Raw genomic sequence first — 27,798 nt, 5'->3', positions numbered from 1 at the left:
ATTCAAAATCTAAAAAAGTCGACAAATGAGCCCTTTTCTACAAAATTTGTTCAAAATTCTGGAAAAAGGGAAACATTGAAAATTTGAAAAAAGTAGGACTTTTGGATAAAATTGTTGAACAATAGGACTTTAGTGGGACTAAAAAGACTTTTGAGAAAAAGTAGTACTTTATTAGAACCAATTGGACCTGTTAGACACCTTGAATAAGTATGCAATTATTTTGAATGTGGAATTTCAAAAAATGTAAAAATGATTTCAAAATTTGTTTGAAAGAGGAGAAATTTGCGAATTCGTCCAGCCAGGGCAAAGCGTTTTGCCAGCCAGGGCGCCGCCCTGGCTGCCCTTATGCTGGCTACGGGCCTGAAAATTACACTCACAACAAAAAAATAAAAATTCGTTCATTTTTTGAATCTTTTCAAATTTTAATTTTTTTGTGAGGAGTTCATTTCATCGAGTGAAAGGGTTTTTTCAACTTTTTCAACAGATACGTAAAAATAGGGGTCAAATGGGTCAACTTCACCTATCAAAACTTTTTTTCATGTTTTAAATCAAAAAATCGCATTTTTTCGCAAACTTTGAATTTTTTTAAATCGACTTTGCAACATGGTACCATCCTAATTTTTTAATACGTTGTTCAGCATGAAAAGTTGTCCATAATATATTTTTTTTCAGAATTTTTGAGAGTCGGAACGATATGAAAACTACGTTTCGAAACTTTTTGAGCTAATTCTTTGTACGAAAAAAGTGGCAACACTAATTTTTATGATATCATCAAAAAGCCTTTCAAAACCCTCAACTATGGGAAAATGACTTTGACACCCCCTGACTGCCTTTAAAAATGGGCTGGAGGGCTGCGATTTGCGCCATTGGTCATCCCTTCGGAAGGTCTTTCCACAGGAAAAATTTCAAAAAAATCGCCAAACCCCCCTACCACTTCTTGGTCCAATTGATGTGGAATGACCCTTCCGCCATCCTCGATCCTCGCGGTTAAAATGTTAAAAATTGCACATATTTCAAATTGAACTTGCAACTTTGCAAGTTTGAACAAGACAAGATCCACTCCTCGTCTGTTTTACATTCGAGCTATCCGCGTTAACTTCTCCTTCAATTACTCAATTCGCATTCATACCACAAAAGATTACACTTCAAAAATCATTTTATTAAGTAGTGTTATCTCAAAAGCTACAAAGTAATCGTAATCAAAAAACACAGAGAAAAAAGGAAAAAAAATACTTCGCACAAATAAAAAAAAAATTGTGAAACTAGAAAAAAAAATAATAAAAAAATAATAAGTATCGAGTACACAATAATAACAAAAAGTAAAAAAATGTACCAAAAAAAACTCGTCGTACACGAATAAGTATTGTTTGGAGGATAATAATAATACGACGGGGGAGGGGGGGGGGGGGAGTTAAGCTAAAAAAAAAAATATCGGAATGTATAATATGTCATTAAACTCGTTGTTCTTGACCATTGATACAGACAGAGAATCGTATCAATTCACAGCACATTAGAAAGTGAATTATCGCCGAGTAATGAGCAAATAAATAATTATGTACTTTTCTATAATAGAGGAAAGTCTCGACAGATCGGATAAAATAATAAAATAAAAACGACAAAGACGGGGTAGGTAAAAAAAATATGCTAATTATGAACGAAGAAAAAAAGTTGGATGAAGATGAAAATATGTAATTATGGCGTTATTAATATTCGAGGTAAGTACATGAGTATCAGCTTCTGATACCTAGTACCTAATCTAGGTACCTATTTACTAGGTAATAGGTACGAGACTACGTATTAGTACGTAGATAATTAAGTAGGTATACAAATACAATACAAACATGGCCGGCGACTTTATTCCTCAAATGAAACGATGCTCAACTAATCGCGACTATACCACCTATAATATCTATCTAATTTTTAGTTACTTCAGTTTCAACACCTTTCGAGGTTCTCTTTCAGTAGTTGCCGTTGTGAAATAAAAAGGCAAGTAGGGCAATTAAAAATACTATTTTCAAGTTGACTGTGGACGGCACTAGCTTAGCTACCTTTTTTAAAAGTTAGGTACCTCAACCTTTTGGAAATCTATCGACTAAGAAAAGGACGAAATGAAAAAGCTGCGTAAAAGAATTGTACATTTTTATGTACAGTACATCGCTCGTCTTCTTAAGTATAATAAATGTATGGGAAAGAAAGGAAAAAAAACTTTCGATGGAGCGAAAAGGTTACGTTTCTTCGTTGTAATATTTACCTACAATAAGGTACTCGGTACTCGAGAACAGTTATGGCACTTGAATCGTGTAGGTACATCGCAATATCTCGCGATGACTACGGTTAATACTTGGTTATAAAAAGTACGTATGTAAAACGTGTTATGCGAAAATAAAAAATGCAAACTTAAACACGATCTCGGTTCAACGAGCAATCGATTTATTCAATACTGTAAGAAAAGGAACCTTCTATAAATTTACGTTTCGAAAAAGAAAGAAAAGAAAAACTAAAATCGTTAAGAGATAGGAAAGAAATTACATAGGTACACTAAAAGAAAAAAAAATACACATACGAGATGCGTACGTAGAACGAAGACGACAGTCAAGAACACCATCGCAAACACGTTGAAATAAGGTTTGGGGTTCGTGACCAAAAAAATAAAAATAAAAAAACACGCCGAACAGCGCAAAAGCGTTGAGTTGACGACTGGCGTATTTTACAAACCAAAATAGTACGTACTCCAAAAGTACATACTTTCAATCGTTTCATACTTTTTAATGAAAGAAGAAAATTCGGATAAAAGAGCACGGTTTTGTTTTCTTCTTGTAAAACCTCACTTGAACATATTTGCGAACACACACACAGGCACACCAACACACACACACAAGTTTATACTGTAATACTATCAATTACAGAGGGCTAATAAATTTGGTTTCAATTAAGCACTCCATCGTCAGAAAACTGAGGCGGTGGCTCTAGAACGTCGACCGCGGCCGGGGACACATTACCAATGTACTCCGGCGGCGGCAGTACCACTAAAACTTGTAGCTTTGGCTGGTCGGAATTAACCTCGGGTAACTGGGAATTATTTTTACTAGGATTAGTCGATACCGGTGTAGTAACGGTTGAAACGTCGTCATTTTCAAAGACGGGTATCGCCATCGGTATCGGTATCTCCTGATCGGAGCTAACGCCGCTCGAAGAATTATCTCCGTCTTCGGTCGCATTCGTGGCGTAATTTTGAAACGGCGGCGAGCTTTTCAGCAACGAACGCGCTTTGCGGATTTCATCTACGTTGAAATTACGCGCCACCGGACCGTTAGCCGCTCGAATCGTTATCTTTCCACCGCCTGTTTTCCGCGTACCGGGTAAAGGCAGAGTGCACGTTTTGTACGTGACAGCCATGGCGGCTTTGCTGGCGACGTTTTTAGGGTCGTTTTCATCGTCGCTTTGACTATAGTCCGGATCCGGAATCGGAGGCGGTGATAGACACATTATGTTACCGTAGCCGCTTCTTGTTGTTGTGGCCGCGTACGAGTTCCTGTAACGTGGATGCATCAAAGTCTGCGCGCCGCTATGAAGACCACCGATAGCAGCATCAGCAGCGCCGCTGCCGCCGTTTGTCAGTCGAGTGTGTTTGAATGAATTATGCGAATGCAGACTGACCGATTTGCGTACCTGTGAATTAAACACGATCGTCGATTACAACTCGAAGGTATTTAAATTTTTGAACAACAACTAAGAATATTTGGTCACGGTCACGTACTTGATTGCGGATTTCTTTCATATCGGACGGACGGGCGTAAATGATAGCGTTATTATTCGGATTAAAACTTGAATTTATACCAATCACACCTGCGACACAAAAACAACAATGATTAGTACATATTTTCACTTGACCATTCCGCGATCCACATTTGGCAGTGGTCGCTGAGAAAAGGGTATTCCCAGGTAAGATAAGCGAAATTGCTCTGGTTCCAGATTTGGAAAATTATAATGGATTATTGTTAAGTACCTACAAACAAAATTTTGAACGGAATTTCCACCCCCCCCCCCACCCCACCCTGTTGGACAGTACAGTCAAAAAACGTGTTTTTGCGAGAAGTTACCGCCATATATTGTTACTGTGTCATCGATACAAGATATTTGAACAAGTGGTCCTAAATCAAATAGTTGAGCATATTGACAAGAACGTTATCAGTCAGCAGGCAGGTTTCAGCAGGCTTGACCACTCAGGTTTTGCAGTCGCTCCAAAGTCCAAAATCAAGGTCTTTGTTTGGAGCTTTCAAACAGTCCGCTCTGGTCATTCTGTTCTACATTTTTTTGTCTTTGTAGGTTGGTCCAGTCAGGTCCGGTCCTGACCAGAAATTTTTATCCTGGTCATTGGTCAGCCCAGGTCCAAGAAACGGTCTTCATTTTTCAGAAAGAAAAAAACTTCCCAACACATTGAAACTTTGAAAGAAATTGAATCATAATGGAAATTTGTTTGAAATAGGCATCTCAAATGGCATTATAAATTTGAAAAATTGGATGTAACTGAGGTCCAAACCACGGCCATTGGTCTGATTTTTTAGAAAGGTCTTTGGTCTCGGTCTGCCCCTGGTATTTTTTCTGAAGAGGGTCATCCGTTTGGTTAATATTTACATAAATTTGTTATAGAGGTCTAGGTCAGGTCCAGTCCACTCGGGCTTGTGAGCATTTCTGGGTCCGGTCGAGGTCATTGGTGACCCCGTTATTGGACAACTTTACAGAAATCATCACAACACAACAACACTGCTTAAAGACCAGAGGTTCTATGTGACTTCAGATGGAAGGAATAGCACTTGGAGAAGGCAAAAGCAGGGCTGGTGAGCAAAACAGAACAATATGAATGGAACGATAAACCAAAACATTTTCAAATTTTCTAAATGTTACATGAACAGAACAATATTTTCCAACTTTATTCAAATTATTCACTATTTTTGGTGTTTTAGACTTCATTTTTATGATACTAAGTTTTGTTTTGTCTTTCAAAGGCAGTAAAAGGCTCAATTTTTGAAGTAAAATGCTATCTACAGTAAAATCTTGTTATAACGCTTTAGGTTATAACGCTGATTTCCTCAGGTCCCTAGACAACCCCATTTAAATCAAAGTAAAATTAATCACTATATAATGCTCATGAGCGATTACTTATAAATCGCATTTTATGCTCTAAAATTCAGGAAAAATCACACTTTTTTAATAATTTTGACAACAAAAAACCAATTTTTTGTGACAAAGAAGCTTACTTTCATGTAAAAATTTCTTACTTTCTGAAAATTTTGGCAGCAACAACAATTCTTTTTTGCAATTTTTGCAGTTTCAACTTAAAAAAAAGAAAAAAAAACTTTTATGGCAAAATTTTGCAAAAAATCTGTTTTTCAACTTTCAACAGTTTCAGTTCACACAAATAAGTAAAATTATTTTCGATTTTAGCCAAAAAAGTAAGATTTTTTGATAAACTTATCAAACTTTAATAGAAGCTTGATTACAATTCTTACAAAAAAGCCAGGTAAGTATTCAAAGTTTTTACAAAAGAGTAGACTAGAGTTCTAGATTTTTTTGTCATAATCTTGAGAAGAAGTTCACTTTTCCACTTCGTTTATTAAGCTCCTTTTGCCCCACCGACAACAACATGGTGACAATTGTCACAAACCGGTTTCTTCCTGCGATCACTCCGCAGGAACAAGTGATAGGGTAGTAACGACTCCTGGTACACATACGTGTATGCTCTGGCGTTCATTTGCCGTGTGGAGAAGGTTGCCTACTTTTTTATTTTAAGGGGCAGAATTTTTTTAAAAAGTTTTGTACAGGCCAGAAGCTCAAAATTTTTTGCGCCTTGAATAATTTAAATTAAAAGGATAGGCAAATTGCTGTGTACGAGCAAGTTGGACATGGACACACAATTGTTAGTGAGGAGTTGAAATGATTCCACCAGTTTTTAATTTAAAAAAAAAATTTTTTTAAAATAAAGAATCGATAAATGTGGAAATTACAAATTTTTAAAAAAATGTTTGCCCCTTAAAATAAAAAAGTAGGCAAAATGCTCAACATGAGAAATTAATGGTGCAACCTCTACACACCCCCTCTGGATATCCCAATGCCATACCATATTTCGTTCTGGCGCAGGAAAATTTATTAGTCAATGACATTTTTGTAAGTTGGGGGAGGCGGGTTAAAATGAGAATTTGTGGTATTACACTCATCAGTGTTAAAATGAGACTTTTGCCTTTTGCTTATAATGCTCTTTTTTCCTTCAAACCAAATCAACGTGAACAAAACCAGAACAAAATAAATGAATCAAAATCAACTTGAACAAAACCAGAACAGAATACTATTACAAAAAGTTTTTGTTCATGAATAGAACAGAACATTACAATCATTTTGTTCACAAGCCCTAGGTAAAAGAATGGCTTGCCTCAGGAAAGCGTTCTGTCACCCATTCTTTTTAATATCTATACCAAATGACCAACTAGTCAGAGGTCCTACATATATTACTTCTCCCTTTGGGTGAAAATCTGCCGATGATACGCAACAAAACAATGCGGCAGGAATTGCAACACTTTTCGCAGTTTTCGCCAATACTTTTCTGCTCAAGAGACAGAGTCCCATCTGAGAAAATAACAGCAGATCTCGGAGTGAAGCCAGTCATGAAGAAGATAAAAAAGTATAGGAAAGATTGGAGAAATCATGTCAAAAGCATGGAGGAAACAAGATTGCCAAAACAGGGGTCCTCCAATATACACCGATGGGGAAAAGATGCAGAGGGAGACCAAGGAGGAAACTCACTGATACCTCGGGCTCATCCGTAACAAGTTCCACGCCATAGCCAAATACTATCAACTAACAATACTGGCAACTCCATTTAAAATATATTGAGCGTTTGTATCACAGCAAAAGCGCGATCTGAACGGCTTGGACTGAAACTAACTCTTATCAAAGATGCTCTGATTGGTTGGTTCATAACTGGTTTGAATCTCGCTTGTCCGCGAAATTCAAATCAGCAAATCAGATGCTCCTATAAAATTTAGTTACATGTCAGGCTGCTAGGAGGATAAAGCACAATTTTTTGATGGAGTTGCCAGTATTGTTAGTTAATAGTATTTGCCATACCAGACAGGCCAACAGGCCCACCGCTTATAAGGAAATGACGATGACAACAAAATTTTTACATGATTAATTCTGCCAATGTTCAATATTCATGAAAATGTTTTTTGGCTCTGCCTGCTGGGGATTGAACCTGCGTCTGTGAGTTGGAGGGTGACTTTTCTACTTACCTAACCACTGGGGCATGTGATGGAATGAATGCAAATATTTCTATACTATGCTAAAACATTTGCGTAAAATACCACATTTACGTGTGTTATATAGCAAATACGTGAAAGAATACACCAAAAAATGGGTTAGTGGCATATTTTGTAGTTGGTTTCTTCCAGTGTGAAGAAACATGCCACAGAATTTGTAAGTATTTTTTAGCAGATTTTTTTGATGCACCAATCTATGCCCTCTGAACAGCCCTTATTCATGCATATATTCAGAATATGTCAATAAACCAGCTGCTTTTGGCATCGTTTTCAGCGTATGGGCAGATTTTCCCCCAATGGTGTTGCTTCCTTTATGCAGACTACTTGGCTCACAACACAGTATGACACATTTGTAGAGGTGGAAGACAGCCTGAATCAGGCAATAGAAGAACTCGATGCATACTATAGAACCAACCACCTGAGGCCAAACCCAGCCAAAGCAGAAACTTGTTTGTTCCACCTGTAAAACCGAGAGGCCAAGAGACAGCTCAATGTACAATGGGGAAACACTGTAATAAATTACTCCAACCACCACCAAATATCTAGGAAGTAAGAGTGACCCTAAAAATTTAAAAAACAAGCAAGAAACCTACTCCACATTCTGGCTGAAATCAAACAATCAGAATTGAAAACAATTGTGGTTGAAACAGACACTGTTTCAAGGTGTTTTCAGACTCCTGTTAGGACTGGTGTTTGAGACTGATTCCCACAATGCTTGGTGAAAAAAAATCTTAAAAATAAAAATATCGCAAGTCCAACTTACAAAAAATTACCAAGAATGGGTAAATTATCCAAAAATTGTTCAGAAGTTTAATTTGAAAGTTGAAAGTCCAAATCAGTAATTGCAGATTTGCAGAAAATACTTTCAATTTCAATTTTAATTTTCAAAAATTTTACCAAAATCTTTTTTAAAATTGAAAAAAGTACCATACACACATGTTCAACAAATCTTACCAAAATTCAAAAACTCTGAAAAAAAATCCCAAAGTTGTACCTTCTAAACAGTCATCTAAAATTTGTTCTAGATCATGGATTGGTTCAAAATCTGATGAAAGTGAATGAAAAAAAGATTCTAAAAATAGTCGAATTATAAATTAAGATATATGTGACGCAGCCAGCGATACCATACCATATGTCGGCAAAAATTTTTTTCGTTTTATTGTGGTTTCTGGTAGTGTTTTTCTTCCTCTTTTCAATGGTGCAAACAGATTTTCAAAATATTAAAATCTGACAAATTTTCAAAATTTCAAAGTTGCGTATTTTTTGAAATTCAAAAACCAAAATTCTGAGAAAAACGTGTTTGAAAGTTTGGGTTATTTTTGTAACATTTTTAATTTTTTTTTTTATTTTTTTTTATTTTCTTCATCTTTTAATGGTTTTACATCATAATATATATTTTTTTTTTTTGAGATTTATTTATGAAAAGCACTTTTGTAAAACCGGTTTTTCACCACTAAAACGACGTGTTTGAGATCGGTAGGTACACGCATTCCAAAGTATAGGCTTCATAGTATATGAATCAACAAAAAATTTTTTTTTGATATTTTCTGACTTTTTCCATGAAAACGCGATCATCTCAAAAAAAAGTTTTCCGACATATGGATGGTATGGTATCGCTGGCCGCGTCACATATGTACAATTTATGTTTTTCAATGGAAATATTACAAACCAAAAAATTGACCAACTTAATCCAAATTTGGCTTGACAGTTAGAGGAAAAGAATTTTCAACTAAAATTAACCTAGCATCAAGAGGGACAAATCGTTTGAAAAATCAATTTTTTTGGCGTTTTCAAAGGTCCTTTACCCATACTAAATATTCTGAAAAAGTACATACGCTGTGTATCATATCTGTAGATGTGATAAACATAGGGGTAGGTATAATTTTATTTACAAGTATAATCCCACATTTTTTTCAGGTCAGAATAATAATTCTTCTATTTTTAAAGAGAACCAGAAAAAATGAATAGAAAAACAAGATGGATTCTAAAAATGGAAAAAGCAGCACTTTTATTTTAGACAAATTCTGACAAACGTTAGTACTTTTTGACAATTTTTGCAAAAGCTGTACTTTCTGACTTTTCGGCTAACAAGATTTTATGGACCATTTCGGCATAAAACAGAATTTTTTGGATGACTTGACAAAAAAAGGTCTTTGCCTACAATATTTTGTCAAAAAATTAGAACATGCTGACAAATTGACAATTTTGACTAAAAGCGAAAGTTTTTTTTACAATAATTTGTTTATTATTGGCAAAAACACATGGTTTCTCTGATAACTACAAAAAAAGTAAATTTTGACAATGATTTGGCAAAAAACAGGCCTTTTTAGGATAATTTTGGCAGAAGCAAGAATTTTTGCCAATTTTGGCAACAGGGTTCAACATTTTGGCAAAAAGCAGGAGTTTTTTTTCGCAATTGTTACAAAAGCTAGGAGTTTTTTTTTATAATTCTAAGGATAAAGGAACTTCTTTACAATACTTGAAATTGAATGCGATTTTTTTGACAATTTAGGCAAAAACAGAACTTTACAGACAATTTTGGCAAAAAACATAAAAATCGGCTTCATAGGATAATTTTGGCTACGAAGAACAAAGGTTTTTGGTCACTTTTTGCAAACAGTATTAGGATTTTTAACGTCAAAGAAGGGTATTTTTCGACAATTTTTTTTTTATTGATAATTTTGACAGAAACGGAACTTTTTTAATAATTTTTGCAAAAACAAAAAACAGGAATTTTTTGGCAAGTTTGCAGTAGCGATTTTTCGCCCCACACTATGCAACGACGCTATACTGTCTCGAGGGGTTTGGAGGTGGCGAAAATTCCGCTCGAAAATTTGTTTTACAGGTACCCAACAATAATCCATCATAACTGTCCAAATCTGGGAACAGGACCATTTCGCCTGTCTTCCTTGGGAATACCCTTCATCAACGTAATAAAGTATCTAGATCTACGTAGAATTTATAAATAATATTCACCTTTCTCGGACGGATTCATTCGCTGCGCGTAAATATTGTCGTCGTGTTTCGCCCTGAGCCTGACGCCGGCGCTATTTATACGACCGAGTTGCGACTGCGACACCGAGGAGTCATTTGTTGCGGCGTTTTCCACGGTACCATTAACGTTTTCTTGGCTTTTATGATTCCTGGATAAATTGCTCGTCTCCGGCGACTCGTCGACGGTCTTACTCGTATTACTATTATTACCGATGGCGATCTGCACTAAATCGGGCACGCTGTAGAAATTGCGCCGCAGTTCCGATTTCTCGGCCATCTTGGAAATCGAGTATCGATCTCTAGGGCTGAACGTTTCACGATGATCGACGGGCGACAGTTCAGCTTGCCTTTGAAACAACTCCTCCAATTCGGCGGTAGTTATACGACTAGAAATAGGCCGAGATCGAATCGAAGCGGTTTTAGGTTGGTTCTCTTTGCAGGACGACGAATCGGAGCCTTTATCGTCCGATTCCCAGTGCCCTGTCGAATACGAACATATTAATAACGGCGAATATTTCGCGAAAATCAATCGCGATCGAGCCAACTTACCCATTTTGGTGATTACGTTTTTAGATTTGGCTTTGCCAACACTGAGAGTAGTTTTGGGATCTCTTCGAGGTGGTAAAGGCGCTACACCACCGTGACCTGGGCAAAAGTACACATACGTTAATACTTTATTTTACTTTACTCTCGACAGTTATTGTAACTAACTACTAACCGGTAGAAGAGCTCCTGTTGCGTTTGAATTTGTTCGGCAACGTAGCGTAGCCTAGAGGAGCGGATGCTTGCCAATCTTCGTATTTTGTATCGCACCCGGACGATGAATCACGAACGTTACGCGAAACTACCGTCATCGTGACCAGTTTACCGGAGTTTCGAATTAGATCGACGACTTGCTCGTGCGATGCGGTCGATACGTCTTCGCCATTTATCTGCCAACAAAAATCACACCGTTCACCGTTGTACGTAACAATCGGACATTGAAAATTCGAAAAAAATCACACCCACCGCTAGTAAATAATCTCCTTTGCGTAATCCGGCCAAATCCGCTACGCTTCCTTTATCTACGTCATCCAAGTACTGCAAAGCTGGACACGTGTCCGAGATTTTAACTTCCATCAGCGACGAAGTGGCTTTAGCACCTCTTAAAATGAAACCGAATCCGCGTTTCGTTTTGTGCAAAACAACAGTCCTCGGTTCCGGCGATATCACTCTGCGAAAAAGAAACCCAACAAAGGTTATACGAGATACTTGGACCCAATTTCAAGTCGAACAAACGAGATAATTACTGCGGTTTTTGTCGCGGCGCTGTCGCGTAATATTTGTTCGTATTCGAAGCTCTGTCTTTCATATTCTTCGAAGGTCGATACACCGGCAACACAGCCGCATCGGTGCCATTTTCGTAACACGAAAAAGACGCTCGCGATTTAGCCGCAACCGGACTAAAGCTATCTTCCAGAGTACCTGCGCAGAAGAAAACACACCGATTAGATGTATCGTGCTGCGTTCTCTCGTTCAATCGCATAACGCATACGTACTGGACGTCGAAGAGCTGGTGGTGCTTTCGTTGACTTTCAGAGCGAAATTCGACTCGGTTAAATCGCTATTCGCCGTACCAATACCGGAACTGTTGTTGCTAATTACGTCGCTAGAATCGCACGTTGTTTTATCTACTACACAAACACAACAAAATACTCAATAACGCCGACAAACGTAAAGAAAGGTACGATAATAATGCGTAGGCGCATTAGATACACAACGAGATACGACGTGACAACCGGATGACCTTGCGTCGTCATTGCCATTGCCATTTACTTACCAATATCGACCGTTCTGTAACTCTGAATAACGGAAGCCAATTCTAAATTACCAGCGATGACAGCCATTTGATACGGAGTCTGATTAGCGAAATTCAAAGCGTCACTTTGCGCGCCTTTTTGCAGCAAAAGTCTAGCGCAGTTTTCCTGACCGTTGACCGCGCAAACGTGAAGAGGTGTATTACCGGATGCGTTTCTGGCGTTCATATCGGCACCGTAGAATAGTAAATGTTCCAAATGTTGTATCAGACCGTATCTACAAGCCTTGGGAAATTCGCAAATTAGCACGGGTAATTCTAATTTCGCCGAATTTCCAATAGTCGCGTCTTACTTGATGGATCTCCTGCCAGCCTTGTACGTCGTGAGCACCGATCGTGGCCTTGTCACGGAGCAGCCTTTCGCAAATTAGTACGTCCGTTTTACGAGTAATCGATAAATACAACGGGGTTAATGTACGTAGATCTTTGAAATTAGGCGAAGCTCCGAGCTCTAACAGAGTGATGACCGCTTCCAAGTTGTTATTTTCGACAGCTCGATGAACCGCCGTTGATCCGTCCAAATTACGAAAGTCTAAAAACGCTCCGCCGTTCACCAAAGCCATTAGAATTTTACCGGGCTTGGATAAAGAGGTGGCCAAAGTCAACGGAGTTTCTAAAATCGAAACAAACACGCCAGATATATTATTTTTATAACGTTACAGACACGTTAAACGGTCGAATTGCTCACCTCCGGTATCGATGCAGTGAAAATTCGGATCTAGCCCTTTGTTACAGAGCTTCGCGACCTTGTCTACCAATCCATTGTGTATGTAATCGATAAATCGTCTTAAATTCGATCTCGTATTAACCGCTTTGAACTGCTTTTCGTCTATCTTGGTTGTCTTGTAAATTCGTTGTTTGTATCGTAACTGAAACCGAACAACAAATGAGTAGAACATGTACAGAAAAACACCGAACGTTTAAAAAATATAAATAAATACCTCTAAATAAGCTACGTAATCGTTGAATTCGTATTCGTCCAGAGCTTTTTCTTCGTCTAAAAATTTTCCACATTTCGTACTGGTAGGTGGGCAGAACAGACCGTAATTGAAGCTTTGCTTCAGTTCCTAAACGTTTCATTATGAGAAACAAACAACGTTAACGTCTCAATCGGTGATTTTTGACTTTGGAGAAAACAAAAACCATACCATCGGGAGCGAAGCGATACATTGTTCTTTGATCTCTGCGATCTGCTGAGCTTTATTAAACTGGAAACATTTTTGCACATTCAAATCGGGAACGCAGACGCGTAAAAACAGGTAATCTTCGTTCAACAAGGGTGGCAACGATCTTCGATTACTCAGTTCTACTGGCTTTCCAGCATCGTTTTTATTAGTATCCATTTACATCGATCTGCACAAAATACGTAAATAAAGAACACGATTGATTAAAATATATATTGTATTGTATGAGAAATGTAAGACGAACCTTTTTCGAAAACTACACCAAACCGAGACATTCCATCGTGAATATAATATCAGTTCGAGTGCGAAATATTCCACTTCTAGACGATAATAGCCCACACTAGTGGTACTTGTACTTACGGTCGAATGCTGATGGCATGAATTAATGAAACTTGAAAATGACACATTTCATACGTACTTATCTCATAACTTACTGTGCGAATGAGGTCAAGACACTCGACACTTGCAGCAGATAGATCATTTTAGCCGTAGATGAGCGAGCAAATTTTCTTTAAAACGCATAATGTATTATTTATTTTCACTGTTTACACGATGATAATTTTTGAAAAATCTGAAGAATTCACGGCAAACATTCATTTCAAAACGGCACAGGGGCAAAAACATCAATAATTCATTAATTCGACGGAAGATGGGCGGTTCGGGGAGAGGAGATATTTCCACAAGCCTGCGTGAGGCGTTCATTCATAAAAAATGAAATGATTCATGATTCATGATTCAATCGTTCTACAGACTTGGTTTTCTTCCGACTTCCGACTTTTTGACTTTTTTTTTGTTTTTAATTTAATGAAAATTACTCGAAACTTTGAGTAAGGGTGAGGACAAGATGGGATAAAGGTTTTGAGTCTTTGAGGTAAGGAAAATGATCTAAATTGAATTCTCTACAAGATGGAGTAGTTTTGGAAGGCTTCTGCGCAATAAAAAACAAGTTATAAAAGCCTAAAGTTGGAGAACTTATGAAAAATTCGTTGTTGTTTTTTGTAATAATAGAATAAAATTTATTCGCAATTTTGAGAGAGAAAATAAGCGTTTGAGGTAAGGAAAATACTCTACGTAGAATTCTCTACAAGATGGAGTAGGTTTGAAAGTTATCCACGGGAAAGAAAATAAGTTATGAAAGCTCAAAGTTGTAAAACTCTTGGAAAAAATTCAAAAATTGTGTTTTCGTCAGTGCATGATGTCAAAACTTTTACATTTCAGTTCAAGTTTTTAGTTTTTACGTTTTTAGTTTCAGTTTTATTTTTTTCAGTTCAAGTTTTCAGTTTTCCATTTCAGTTTCAGTTTTTATCATTTTCTTTGAGGTTCAAAAAGAAATGAAAAAAAAAAAAAATGTTTTTCTTTTCTTTCATGAATTTTCATACACTGTAATTAGTGTAATTTGCTACTTGGTAACAAAAATTTCAAATTCAAACATTTCTGATTTCAAACTCAGAAATTATGAAGAAATATGCAAGGCTGTGCAGAGAAAATCCGGGCCTGGGGGGGCGGGGTAAAGAAAAGACAAGTTATGCTACTTGGGAAGAGGATTGCATCGTCCTATTGGGCTATTGCCCACAAAAAATTGTTATTTTGCCATAATAATCAAAATTTTAACATGCTAAGCTGAGCTGAGCACTGTATCAAAAAACTTTAAAAATCCACTAGTTCTGTTCAGAAAAAGTGAAAAATTTGCATTTGTTATATAATTTGAGTACTGATGCATTTCTGAAATTCATTGTTCTGTTACTTCTGTTCTGTTTAATTTAATTAATTTTAATATTTTTAATATTTTTAAAAGTAGCATCTTGAATGGCCTGAGCAAAGCGAGGGGAAAAGTTTTCAGTATTGGAAAATTTGTGATTTAAAAAGTAGAAAGAACATCTCAATTTCAATGAAAAAATTAGGTTTTTCTGATTTCAACATTTTTCAAATTCAATAGGTTTCTTCATTCTTGAAATTGTAATTTTTAGAAGAGAATCAAATTGACCCGGGCGAAGTGAGGGCAAAAGCTTGGGTAATTTGTAGTTCAAAAAATAGAACAAATATCAATTTTCATGAAAGAATTCGGTTTTTCTGATTTCAACTTTGTCTTTTTCTAAATTTCATCAGTGGTTTTTTAATATTCTGACGAGCGGAAAAAAAGGAATCAAATTGGCCCGAGCGAAGCGAGGACAAAAGCTTTTGAAAAAATTTAGAAAAAAGTAAGAATTTTGAGAATGACTGATGATATGATTTGTCGACAAATCAGAGATGGCAAAACTTTTACATTTCAGTTCAAGTTTTTAGTTTTTAGTATCAGTTTAATTTTTTTTCAGTTCAAGTTTCCAGTTTTTGTAGAGATATCGCTATTCAGGCTATCTATCGTAATTACTAGAAACTAATATCGTAGATCTTTTCTAGAGTTTTCTAGTCGTTTTTGCCGTATTCGCGGTTTTGTATTTCTTGTACATAGTATGTATATAGACGTCGTGTAATAAAGATGTTAGAAAATGGTTCGCGAGTTTTGTTCGTGGTATTATAGTAGTATTTCATGGTAGCAGAGCTAAAATCTGCCAATCTGTGTTCGTTAAAGTAAAAATTTCGTTCTGTGCGCGGAAAATCCGGAAAAATGGAAGTGAAAGAAAAAAATTTTCCAGGATACGTGCAAAATATTAAACCGTTCGATGGGAACAACTTCTCCACGTGGAAGTTGAGAGTAACCGCTGTGCTTGATGAAGAAGACGACGACGTGCTCGAAGTATTGACGGAAGACACGCCTGTTAATCACCGAACGGGGAATAAAAAGAAAACTAGAGATCAAGCTCAAGATCCCAATTTATATGAGGAATATGATTCCTGGAAGCGTAGAAACAATAAAGCAAAATCTATCATCATCCGGCACATCGCTGACAGCCATCTACAATACATTCAAGGTAAATCTACAGCACGTGAAATGTGGGAATCGTTACACAAAGTGTTTCAACGTAAAAGCAGAGTTGGCGCGATTCCTGGGTTTGTCAGAATCGGATTCCTGAATTACGATTCCCATACATGGGAGAATCGCGATTCTCCAGTCTCGATTCTTTCACAAAGCGAATCCGGTTCTGAATCCGATTCTTTAGCGGTTCTCGATTCCCTCCGATTCCGATTCCCAAATGCTAATTTTTTTCAACTTCAGGACTGACAAATGAATTTGATATAGAATCAGCAATTTCCCCAACTAGGGATATGATCACTTTGCATGTTCTATTGTTTCGTTTGTGGCTGTGAGTAGGGAATCGCAGAGAATCACTAAGGCGCGATTCTCTATTAAAGAGGATCCGATTCTTACATTGCGCGATTCTTTCACTGCATAGAATCACTGATTCACAATATTTTCACACAACAGCTAACCTTTAAATAAATGTCATCAGTCCCAAACTACAAAATGCAAATGTATCACTAAAAGCCATTGAAAACAGTGCATTTTACTATTTTAACACGTGAATAACACCTGCAAGGAATCGCAGGGAATCGAGAAGGTGCGATTCTCTGTAAAAGAGAATCGGATTCCTGCATTTCCCGATTTGTTTGACTTGGAGAACCGCGATTCGAATCCGATTCGAATCGTGAGAATCGGATTCTTTCTCGATTCTTTCACACGATTCGAATCGCGCCAACTCTGCGTAAAAGTATTGTGCAGCAAATTTTGTGCAGAAAGAAATTACTTCTTTTGAAATATAAAGAAGGAACCAGCCTTAATGTTCATTTCGCCAAATTTGATGCTATCGTTAGTCAACTACGTATGTCTGGTGGTCGGATGGATGAGATCGATGCGGTATGTCACTTATTTTTGACAATGCCGGACAGCTATGAAACGGTTATTGCGAGTATGGAGACCCTAAGTTATGACGATGAAAAGAAAGTAACGTTGGAATTTGTGAAAACGCGGATGTTGGATCACGAAATTAAGCTACGTGAGAAAAACAGTACCAGTACTGGAAATATGCATCCGGAAAGCGCTAATTTCTCCAACTCCAACAGTTCCAATGCGCGAAGTAATTCAAATTCAAATTCGAATTTCCCATACCGATGCCACAACTGTGGAAAGCGTGGGCATAATCGTTCTGAATGCTGGGTGAAGAAAAACTCTTCAAATTCGAGTCAAAATTCGTCGTCATCTTCGCATGAAAAATCGAATTATCGTCCTGAAAACAAGCATTCGAACTCCAATCACGAAAAATCGAATCAACGAAGGAGTAATAAAAATTATTCGAATCAATCATCGTCGGAAAAGTCTGGTTCTGGTAGAGGAAAGGGAGATGCTAAAGAAGATTCAAATCTAATTGAATGTTCGGAATACGCCCTTCAATCACAGACAACTGATCATCAACTACAACCCAACGACGATACGATTTATCTTGATTCCGGAGCAACTCGATGCATGTTCAATAATAAAAAGTACTTCCTCGATCTGAAAACCCTCGATGAACCAGTCATCATTGGCCAAGCAGGCGAAGGTACGTTACTCGGAACTGCAATGGGCACTGTACAGATCGTGAGTAATATCGATGGTAAAATTGTCAAGCATAAATTACGCAATGCTTTATTTGTGCCAAAATTACGCAAAAATCTGGTGTCATTTTATCGTTTGGAAGAAGACGGAGCTAAATTTCGTGTCGAAGCTGGAACAATATCGATTCTGTACAATAACGTTGTCAAATTAATCGCTAAATCAACGGAATTTGGTCTGTATCGAATCGTTACTGGTGAGCAGTGTTTCCTCAATCAACAACTCGAATTGTGGCATCGTCGATTGGGCCACCCTGCTTACTCAACTGTAAACAAAATGATAACGTCCAAAGTGGTGGATGGAATGGAAGCTTCAAAATGCGACGACAAAAAGTGTGAAAGCTGTAAGAAAGCAAAACAGACACGCGTTCCTCATAATACAACACGGAAACCAGCTGAACGAATTCTCACTAATTACTAGAGACTAAGGATACTTTTCGGCATCGTGTGCTGTCGAGTGCTTTCGGCTACCCTCGTTTGACTTTATTCTTTGTAATGATTCAAGTTCCCTGTTCCTGTTGATGAGATTATTGAGATTTTGATATTTTTAATTTTAATTATAATATTCGAATATTATATTGTCTTTTACATATTCTTCATTGTCTTTCTTGTAGAATACAATAATTTTTTGTTGCTTAATAATATACTTTGGGTTAAATGCCTGGTGAGCAGTTGGAAATCTGATTATTAGATTTTTTTTTTCAACTTTGACTTTGACTGATCATGATGTGATATCAATCTTCTTTTGAAAAACTTCCAAGTTCCAAATGTTTGTACAACAACGTCACTTCTGTTAAAGTTTTACATTTTCTTCAAATTGAATTCGAAAGACTAGTATCATCACAGCTGTTTTTTCTTTATATTTGGTAATGTTCGGATTGGAAACTAAGTTGTCTAACAAGAGTACAAGACTGTCGACGAAATATGAAACAGATTAAAATTCAAAAGAAACAGGACTAACACGAGTTTTATCATTAAAATACGTATAATATTTGTATTAAATAATATGATTATGAAAAAGAAAGATTTGAACAAAAAGGAAACAGTAGTTTCATCTTTGATAAGGAGAATATTTCATTTTCATGGAGACAAGTCAAACGAGTGTAGCCAAAAGCACTCGACAGCACACGATGCCGAAAAGTATCCTTAGTCTCTAGTAATTAGTCGAATTCTCGATATCGTCCATATGGATGTAGCTGGACCTTTAGATGTCGGCATAAATGACGCGAAGTACGTGTTAACAATAGTCGATGGTTTTTCTCATTTTACTACGTGTTATATTATGACCAGTAAAGACGAAGCTCTCAGATGTTTCAAACACTTCGAAGCAGCTGCAACAGCACGATTCTCTGAAAAAATCGTCACATTGAGAGTTGACAATGGTGGTGAATTCACTTCGAATGCCTTCAAAGAATTCCTAAGTGAAAAAGGAATTACACCTGACTACACTATTCCTTATACACCTGAACTTAACGGCACTGCGGAACGAATGCATCGCACCTTATTCGAAAAATGTCGAGCCATGTTATTCGAAGCAGAGTTACCTACGTACCTGTGGCCGGAAGCTCTAAAAACAGCATGTTATCTACACAACCGTACGTTATCCAGTACCAATACTAAAACTCCAGCTGAAATTTGGTTTAAACAGAAGCCAAATCTTAAAAATCTTCGAGTGTTCGGCAGTACGGCATACGTGAAAATACCTGAAGCGAAACGTACAAAGCTAAAGGAAAAGGCCAGAAAAGGGTATCTTGTCGGCTATGTAAACAATGGGTATCGTATTTATTATCCTGATGATAAATCTGTTTCTGTTGCCTGTGACGTTGATTTCGATGAAACAAAGTTTTACAAGGAGCCATCAACTCAACCAGTAATTACCAGAGCTGTAGATCCAAATAGTATCGAAAATATCATCATGTATACCAATGAAGCGTTAATTACGCATCCCGAAGATGAAAACCTGTGGGAAAACGCCAGACGGATGGAAATCAATCAAATGGAAAAACATCACGTCTGGGAATGGGTTCGGAGACCTAAAAATGAGCGCGTTATTAAATCCAACTGGGTCTATCGTGTTAAAGACAACGGTGAATATCGCGCAAGGTTAGTTGCTCGTGGTGATCAGCAAGAGATAACAGAGAACGAAGATAAGTATTCTCCGGTAGCGAATATGGATACACTGAAAATCCTGTTATCAGTGGCGAACAGTAAACAGTATCATATCCATCATATGGACGTTCAAACGGCGTTTCTCCATGGAGAATTAGACGAAGACGATCATGTGTACATGGAACCTCCGAAATGTAAGTCATTTCAAAGTAAAGATAAATCGTTTGTTTTGAAATTGAATAAATCGATCTATGGGTTACGTAAATCGCCGAAGTATTGGAATAGAACCTTACATGATTTTCTTATCAGTATTGGTTTCACTCAATCAAGTAATGATCCGTGTTTGTATTACAAAGGTGATACGTATATACTCGTTTATGTGGATGATATTTTAATCGTTTCTGCTTCTCGTGAGATGGTTGATAATATCAAAGAATTGTTGAAAAATCGGTTTGAAATGAAAGATTTGGATGAAATTCAAAAATTTCTTGGTGTTGAAATTCGAAGAAACGTTGAAGAACGGAGTTTAGTGTTGAATCAAACGCGTTATATTTCCGAAAAAGTGAAACAGTTTGGTCTTGGTGGATGTAAACCAAAATACACGCCAATTGAAAAGGGTTTATCGTTGGAACCTGCTGAAAAGATCGATCCGAAGCTACCTTTTCGTGAGTTAATCGGTTCCTTACTTTTCGTTGCAAAATGGACCAGACCAGACGTATCTTTTGCCGTAAATTACCTCAGTCGATTCCAGAGTTGTTATAATTCAACTCATTTCAAGCATGCTCAACGCATTCTCGTCTATTTAAATACCACGAAGGAATTATCATTGAAATTCGGCGCGAATCCGAAGGAAGAAAATAAAGTATGCTTGTATACTGATGCTGATTTCGCGAACGATAAAGGTAAATCAACGAGTGGTGTTCTATTAACCATCGGTGGCGACGTCATTACTTGGTTTACTCGTAAACAGAATATTGTATCTTTGTCTTCAACGGAAGCGGAGTATATTGCCCTATGCGAAGGTTTGAAAGAACTTACGTGGACGTTTCGGTTGTTGAAAGAACTCAAAGTCGATTTCGAAACTCCAGTCCCAGTGTACGTGGACAATCGATCAACGATTTGTATTTCGAAGAATCCATGTGTTTCGTCCAGACGATCAAAGCATATTGATCTACGAAAATATTATGCTAAAGAGATGTACGATCAAAAATTGATTGATATTCGTTATATCAGCACAGACGATCAGAAAGCTGATATTTTAACCAAAGGTCTGGGTAGTGAAAAGTTTAAAAATCAACGTAGTTCTATTCAAGTTTGTTGATTTCTTATTGTGTTTATTTTATTCGAAACGATCGTATATTTCTCGTATGTGTGATCAATTTAGTAATTGTGATCTTATTGTATTAGGTTTACGTTCTCGATCATTTTATGTGTTCGTTTTGATATTTTTTTATTCGTTTTTGTTTTCGTAGATAGATATGGTGTTTTATGATAGACGTTTTTATTCAGCTTAGTGGATTATGGTTATATTTACCTCTACTTAGCTCGTAACTAGTGAATACTAGGTTGTTTCTTTCTCTCGGTACTTTTTCATTTTGTGTTTAGGTACCTGTGTATTATTTTTAATTGATTTTTAGCCTATTTTTTAGGTGGAATGTGTTCTTTAATTTTTAATTAGTTTCTATAATTAGGGGGGAATGTAGAGATATCGCTATTCAGGCTATCTATCGTAATTACTAGAAACTAATATCGTAGATCTTTTCTAGAGTTTTCTAGTCGTTTTTGCCGTATTCGCAGTTTTGTATTTCTTGTACATAGTATGTAAATAGACGTCGTGTAATAAAGATGTTAGAAAATGGTTCGCGAGTTTTGTTCGTGGTATTATAGTAGTATTTCAGTTTTTACTTTTTAGTTTCAGTTTTATTTTTTTCAATTCAAGTTTTCAGTTTTCAGTTTAAGTTTATCTCATTTCAGTTCTAGTTTCAGTTTCTCCATTTCAGTAATTTTCATTTGAGCGAGGACATAGGTAGGTATTTGAGGTCCGAAAATAATAAATATTCTACGATTTCCACGTTAATTAAACTTTCTAGAAGATGAAGTAAGAGTAGGTTAGGTACCTACTAACTAGGTTTGAAAAAAACACTGGCAGTGTTGAAAAACGGTACAAGAACGGAACAAAATTTGAAAGAACGGAGTATTTTATTTTATTTTTTGAAGAACAAGAACAAAAACAGAATGCAAATTTTTTCAATAACAAAAACAAAACCATGACACCAATTTTTAAAAGAACAATCTAGAACAAGATCAACTGATCAAGAACAGAATTTAATCTCCTCAAAGAACAACAGCAAGAACGGAAAAAATTCAACTACTGTTCTTTGTTCTTCGTTCACTAGCTTTCGCTTTTTTTCTTGCACCATCGGCCATTGTCAATTGCTATGAATTTATGTATGGAAATTCTAATTTTATGCAGAAAATTTGAGAAAATCGTAAAAAACAAACGTTAATTTTTTTTTACAAAATATTGATTGAAGTGTTTGAAATGAAGGAGGGAGAAATATAAATTTCCAGTACCTACATGTATTAACCTTCTTGAAAGTTCCTACAAGTTTCCAAAATTGAAATTTCTGGAAATGATGAGTGATAGTATCATTTCATTTCTTCTCTATTGAACAAATGGCCAACACAGGACAGTGTCTGTGTCACTCAGTGTCAGTGTTTTTCATTTTTTCACTTCAGTAGATTTGATTCACCAGCAAGAACAAGAACCAAGAACACCAGTGAAAGAACTCGACAAGAACAAGAACAAAAACGGTTGAGACACCGTTCTTGGACTTGATGAAGAACAAGAAGAAAATCAAAACTGTGGTGCAAAAAATAAAAATTTCAAAACTGTTTGAAAGTTATCCGTGCAATAGAAATCAAGTTATGACTTATAAAAGCCACAAAATATGTACAAAAAAAAAATTAAAAAATATAAGTACGAAAAAAAAAACTTTTCTTGGAATTTTACAACTTTGAAGTTTGAGCTTTTATAATTTTTTAGCTCTTTTCTACAGCGCGGATAACTTTAATACTTACACTATCTTGAAGAGAATTCAACGTAGAGTATTTTTCTCACGTCAATCACCTATGTCCTCATTCGATATTTCGAGTAAATTTTATTTAAACGCGAAAAAACAATTTTTTGCAAGAGTTTTCCAACTTTGAGCTTTCATAACTTGTTTTCTATAGCGCGGATAACTTTCAAAAATTCAAACCCACTCCATCTTGAAGAGAATTCAACGTAGAGTATTTTCCTTACCTCAACACCTATGTCCTCAGTCCTCACTCAAAATTTCGAGTAAAATTGAATATTTTTTATTTAAATACAAAAAAATTCCACGAATTTATTATAACTTTGGGGCGATATCGTTCGTTCGTAACAATTCCGAACGAATCCTCTAGTTTAACCACTAATTACTAGAGACTAAGGATACTTTTCGGCATCGTGTGCTGTCGAGTGCTTTCGGCTACACTCGTTTGACTTGTCTCCATGAAAATGAAATATTCTCCTTATCAAAGATGAAACTACTGTTTCCTTTTTGTTCAAATCTTTCTTTTTCATAATCATATTATTTAATACAAATATTATACGTATTTTAATGATAAAACTCGTGTTAGTCCTGTTTCTTTTGAATTTTAATCTGTTTCATATTTCGTCGACAGTCTTGTACTCTTGTTAGACAACTTAGTTTCCAATCCGAACATTACCAAATATAAAGAAAAAACAGCTGTGATGATACTAGTCTTTCGAATTCAATTTGAAGAAAATGTAAAACTTTAACAGAAGTGACGTTGTTGTACAAACATTTGGAACTTGGAAGTTTTTCAAAAGAAGATTGATATCACATCATGATCAGTCAAAGTCAAAGTTGAAAAAAAAAATCTAATAATCAGATTTCCAACTGCTCACCAGGCATTTAACCCAAAGTATATTATTAAGCAACAAAAAATTATTGTATTCTACAAGAAAGACAATGAAGAATATGTAAAAGACAATATAATATTCGAATATTATAATTAAAATTAAAAATATCAAAATCTCAATAATCTCATCAACAGGAACAGGGAACTTGAATCATTACAAAGAATAAAGTCAAACGAGGGTAGCCGAAAGCACTCGACAGCACACGATGCCGAAAAGTATCCTTAGTCTCTAGTAATTAGTCCTTTAAGGGCCGATTCCGCATACTTTATTGCATAAGCAGCAGGCAGAATCCTTGACTAAGATTCACACGTTGCAAGTTTACTTAATTCAAGTACATTCACTTTTAAGTGCTTGATCATCTCTGATCAAATAAATTTACTTGTATTTATTATTTTTCATCGTAAAATAGAATGGATAATCTGTCAATTAATTAAAAAATCAAGTTACTTGCGGTAGTTTGAATTGAATAAACTAGCAGCGTGTAAACCTTGCTTATCAGCATGCATCTTCAGATCTAGAGATCTACTGAACAGAATTAGATGAAATTTGAAATATATATACTTTGAAACAATTAAAAGAAAATGTCGGAAGCGATTTTCATTTGATTGAGTATTTTTCGCAGAATTTGAAATTGAAAATGAACGAAATTTGAACACTTTTCAATCATTGATAATTCCAAAACTATTCAAGTAATTAAAAATCCGATCCGACATTTTTTTCTAATTGCTTCATAGTATCTATATTTCAAATTTCATCGATTTTCGTCGGATAGATCTCGAGATCTCAACACTCGAAAATCAGGCGGACAGGGTATGCAATCGCGTATGCGGAATCGGCCCTTAACCTACTTATTCATCAAATTAAATTTCCTACCTCGATGCAATTTAGATAGGTATACAAAGATTTCGCGTATCATCAACAAAAAAAATACAAGAAACATTTTTTCACTAGTGGAGTTGGAGTAAAAAATTTATTAAAGAATTCTCGTGATAAACTATACAATTTTTACAAGTGTTATTGAAATGATGGCTGTTTGATCTACCGCGTGTTAAATTAGTCGATGTTCGTATATCCTTCTCCATTACTTCGTCGCTTCAATTAATCATTAATTTCATCTGCGAATCTTATCTCACTCGTCAACATGAAAATCACCGTGACTACGCTGAACGATGAAATATTCAACCTGGATGTAAGCGAAGATCTAGAATTGGAAAACTTCAAAGCGTTTTGCGAAATTGAATCGGGTATATCCGCCACCGAAATCCTCATCAGTCACAATGGTAAGCCTTTGAGGGATAACAGTCTTTCCTTGAAGGCCCACGGTGTAGCAGATGGTGATGTTGTCATACTACAGCGGATGTTTGGAAACCCCCAAGAAAGGGCTAGCAATGCTCCTGCATCTAGTCAAAGTATTAATTTTGTTTGCATTTATTATACCTACATACGTTTGTTAGAGAGTATGTAATTTGAGAATTGATCATTGTGTTTCACAGATCCTCTTTCTAGCATGGATTTCAGTAATATTCAAATTCCATCTTCAGCCTTAGCCAATTTAGACGGTGCTTCTGTACCTTCTTCCTCGAATACCGCATATCTACGTGATTTATTTTTAGCCAATCCCGATCAAATGGCTCTTCTAAAGCAAAATAATCCCAGATTAGCCGATGCATTGACTAGTGGAAAAACTGGTAAGTATATCGTCGTACTAGTCGACTCGAATCATTCAACGAACTCATCTTTATTAGCTTAGTACCTACGTTAGAATGCATTAAAATGAAAATAATTACTCATCTCATTCAGTTTTGGATTTCATCCAACATTTTCGATTCAATTATCACAACAAACACGTGAATCGTATCGTATTTAATAATATTATCATTTGCCAAAACCTCATGTTTTTTGATTTTTTTCATTCGCAGATGAATTTACTAAGATCTTAAACGAACAAATGGAAGAGCGGAATAGAAGAGAAGAACAGCATCGACGAATCTTCACCGCAGATCCGTTTGATTTAGAAGCTCAACGTTTGATCGCCGAAGAAATAAAACAAAAGAATATCGATGCCAATATGAACGCTGCTATGGAATACAACCCCGAAACGTTTGGAACTGTAGCTATGTTATATATAAACTGTAAAGTCAACGGATTCCCTGTAAAAGCTTTCATTGATTCTGGTAACTCGATAGTCCTCGAATTGATTAGGTACATACGTGTCGGATATTTTACATACTAATTTTAAACTCTTTTTAAAAAGGTGCTCAAGCTACTATTATGTCAGCTAACTGCGCTGAACGGTGCAATATCATGAGATTAGTGGATACTCGATGGTCAGGTGTAGCCAAAGGTGTAGGTGTTCAGTATATCATCGGCCGGATTCATCTGGTACAGATGGCCATCGAACACGATTTCTTAACTACGTCATTTACTGTGTTACGAGATCAACCGATGGATATGTTACTCGGTTTAGATATGCTTAGAAGACATCAAGTACGTGTTCGATAGTTCACAATTGAATGTATTTGCGCAGCCTCATCGTATTATTTAAACTAATTCTTTTCTTTCATTCTATGTATTGCAGTGTACGATAGATCTTAAAAGGAATGTTCTGCATATCGGTACTACTGGCACTGAAACGCCATTCTTACCTGAAAGTGAAATACCTGATTCCAGCCACGGGCCTAGTGCACTATCGTCTTTAACCGAAGAAGAAAGAAGGCAGATACGGTTGGCTAAAGAAAGTGAGTCCACGAACTGCTCTGGCAGTAGAAAAAAAACTATGAATTTTTATCATCGTAATAATATTCTTCTGTTTTTTAGAATTGATTGCTGAAAGTACTCCGTCAGCTTCAACTTCCACTTCGAGTGATATTAAACCTACGGATTTATTTAGCGAAGACGTAGTCAAAGAAATCGTTAATTTAGGTTTTTCAAGACAAGATGTAAGTGGAATATTATTGTGCGAATACAAAATACCTACGTATTGCTCGTATTGGTTTCTTTCTAGTTAGCTTATGAAATTTTTATTTTAGGTGATATCCGAATTGAGAAGATTTAATGGTGATAAAAACCAAGCCATGGCTGCGTTGTTTGCGAAATCGTTGAAATTTTAACAACGATTCCAGTAGGGTTTTGTGAAGGTGAGTGTATTGCACGTTGTATGCATAAATTATTTATTTATTCGTTTGTGTAAGGTCGAAAAAATGTTATCAGGGTAATATATTAACTTACGTTTTCGTTGTTTTTTTAAATTATTATTATTGTTTTAAAATAATTCAGTACTTAAATCGACTGATTTTGTAAAGTTTATATCTTCATTTTCACATATAAGTACATATTTATGTTCGATAGAAAATTTACTGTGTTTTAATTTCTACAATTTTTTATATTATTGATCATTCCTTAATGAATCGATGTTGGAAAGATGATTTTTTTAAATGGTTTATTTCGCGAAGAATGAGTTATTCCTGGTGATTAAATTATTCACTGAAATGAGAATGCACGCTGCATATAAAACATACTGGATAAAAATTACGATTTTGCGAGGTTGAAATGTTTTTTTTCAAAAAAATGATAAATTTTACGGGTATGTTTTGATAATTATCAACTGTTTTTTTATTTAGAAGCAATTATTCAACTTGATTAATTTAAGAGAATAATTTAATCTATGATTAATTTCACAAATTTCTGAGTATTGTTCAAAAATAATTCCTGGTTTATTAGTTCAAAGTTTTGATTATCTCCAATATGGCATCAAGACTGAAAAGATTGCAAAAAAAAAAATTGGGGCGGACATAGGTTCAAGATTTGTGCTAAATAGCCTGCCAAGTTTCTTCAAAAGCTCTGTGT

At 36.0% G+C, this 27,798-nt stretch overlaps 2 protein-coding genes across 5 annotated transcripts; one reads left to right on the top strand and one right to left on the bottom strand.

The window, feature by feature from the left end:
• Positions 1-1,138: 1,138 nt before the first annotated feature.
• On the bottom strand, positions 1,139-14,020 carry Prosap (prosap). 4 transcript variants are annotated; one of them, XM_065370104.1, is made up of 15 exons: positions 13,781-14,019; positions 13,591-13,715; positions 13,311-13,515; positions 13,104-13,229; positions 12,851-13,031; positions 12,456-12,775; positions 12,127-12,388; positions 11,846-11,980; positions 11,597-11,771; positions 11,316-11,520; positions 11,026-11,239; positions 10,857-10,952; positions 10,290-10,787; positions 3,758-3,846; positions 1,139-3,669 (listed from the first exon to the last, which is right to left on the bottom strand). In XM_065370104.1, the coding sequence occupies exons 3-15, from the start codon at positions 13,503-13,505 to the stop codon at positions 2,926-2,928; spliced, it is 3,240 nt and encodes a 1,079-aa protein (XP_065226176.1). In that variant the 5' UTR covers positions 13,506-13,515; positions 13,591-13,715; positions 13,781-14,019; the 3' UTR covers positions 1,139-2,925. The 4 variants fall into 4 exon arrangements, with proteins under 4 accessions (XP_065226176.1, XP_065226179.1, XP_065226175.1 ...); XM_065370107.1 differs by having other exon boundaries at positions 11,846-11,977; positions 13,591-14,020; XM_065370103.1 differs by having other exon boundaries at positions 13,591-14,019.
• Positions 14,021-24,837: 10,817 nt separating this feature from the next.
• On the top strand, positions 24,838-27,304 carry rngo (DNA damage inducible 1 homolog rngo). The gene is made up of 7 exons (XM_065370102.1): positions 24,838-25,361; positions 25,446-25,640; positions 25,872-26,126; positions 26,207-26,439; positions 26,531-26,690; positions 26,770-26,891; positions 26,982-27,304. The coding sequence occupies exons 1-7, from the start codon at positions 25,094-25,096 to the stop codon at positions 27,060-27,062; spliced, it is 1,314 nt and encodes a 437-aa protein (XP_065226174.1). The 5' UTR covers positions 24,838-25,093; the 3' UTR covers positions 27,063-27,304.
• The last annotated feature ends 494 nt before the right edge of the window (positions 27,305-27,798 follow it).

This window comes from Planococcus citri, chromosome 1, assembly GCF_950023065.1.
Source record: "Planococcus citri chromosome 1, ihPlaCitr1.1, whole genome shotgun sequence".
In the NCBI taxonomy this organism is placed as follows: Eukaryota; Metazoa; Arthropoda; class Insecta; order Hemiptera; family Pseudococcidae; genus Planococcus; species Planococcus citri.
The sequence above is the reverse complement of the archived record's forward strand: the minus strand, read 5'-3'. Positions and strand labels throughout refer to the sequence as shown.

What these genes read in the sequence shown, in the direction of transcription:
- Prosap (XM_065370103.1), bottom strand. Translation starts at nt 13,505, where the DNA reads ATGGATACTAATAAAAACGATGCTGGAAAGCCAGTAGAACTGAGTAAT. An exon ending in GTATCGCTTCGCTCCCGATG is followed by an intron (nt 13,230 to 13,310) that starts GTATGGTTTTTG and finishes TGAAACGTTTAG; the next exon opens with GAACTGAAGCAAAGCTTCAA. An exon ending in AAGGAGATTATTTACTAGCG is followed by an intron (nt 11,240 to 11,315) that starts GTGGGTGTGATT and finishes TTTTGTTGGCAG; the next exon opens with ATAAATGGCGAAGACGTATC.
- rngo (XM_065370102.1), top strand. Translation starts at nt 25,094, where the DNA reads ATGAAAATCACCGTGACTACGCTGAACGATGAAATATTCAACCTGGAT. An exon ending in ATTGACTAGTGGAAAAACTG is followed by an intron (nt 25,641 to 25,871) that starts GTAAGTATATCG and finishes TTTCATTCGCAG; the next exon opens with ATGAATTTACTAAGATCTTA. An exon ending in AAAAGCTTTCATTGATTCTG is followed by an intron (nt 26,127 to 26,206) that starts GTAACTCGATAG and finishes CTTTTTAAAAAG; the next exon opens with GTGCTCAAGCTACTATTATG.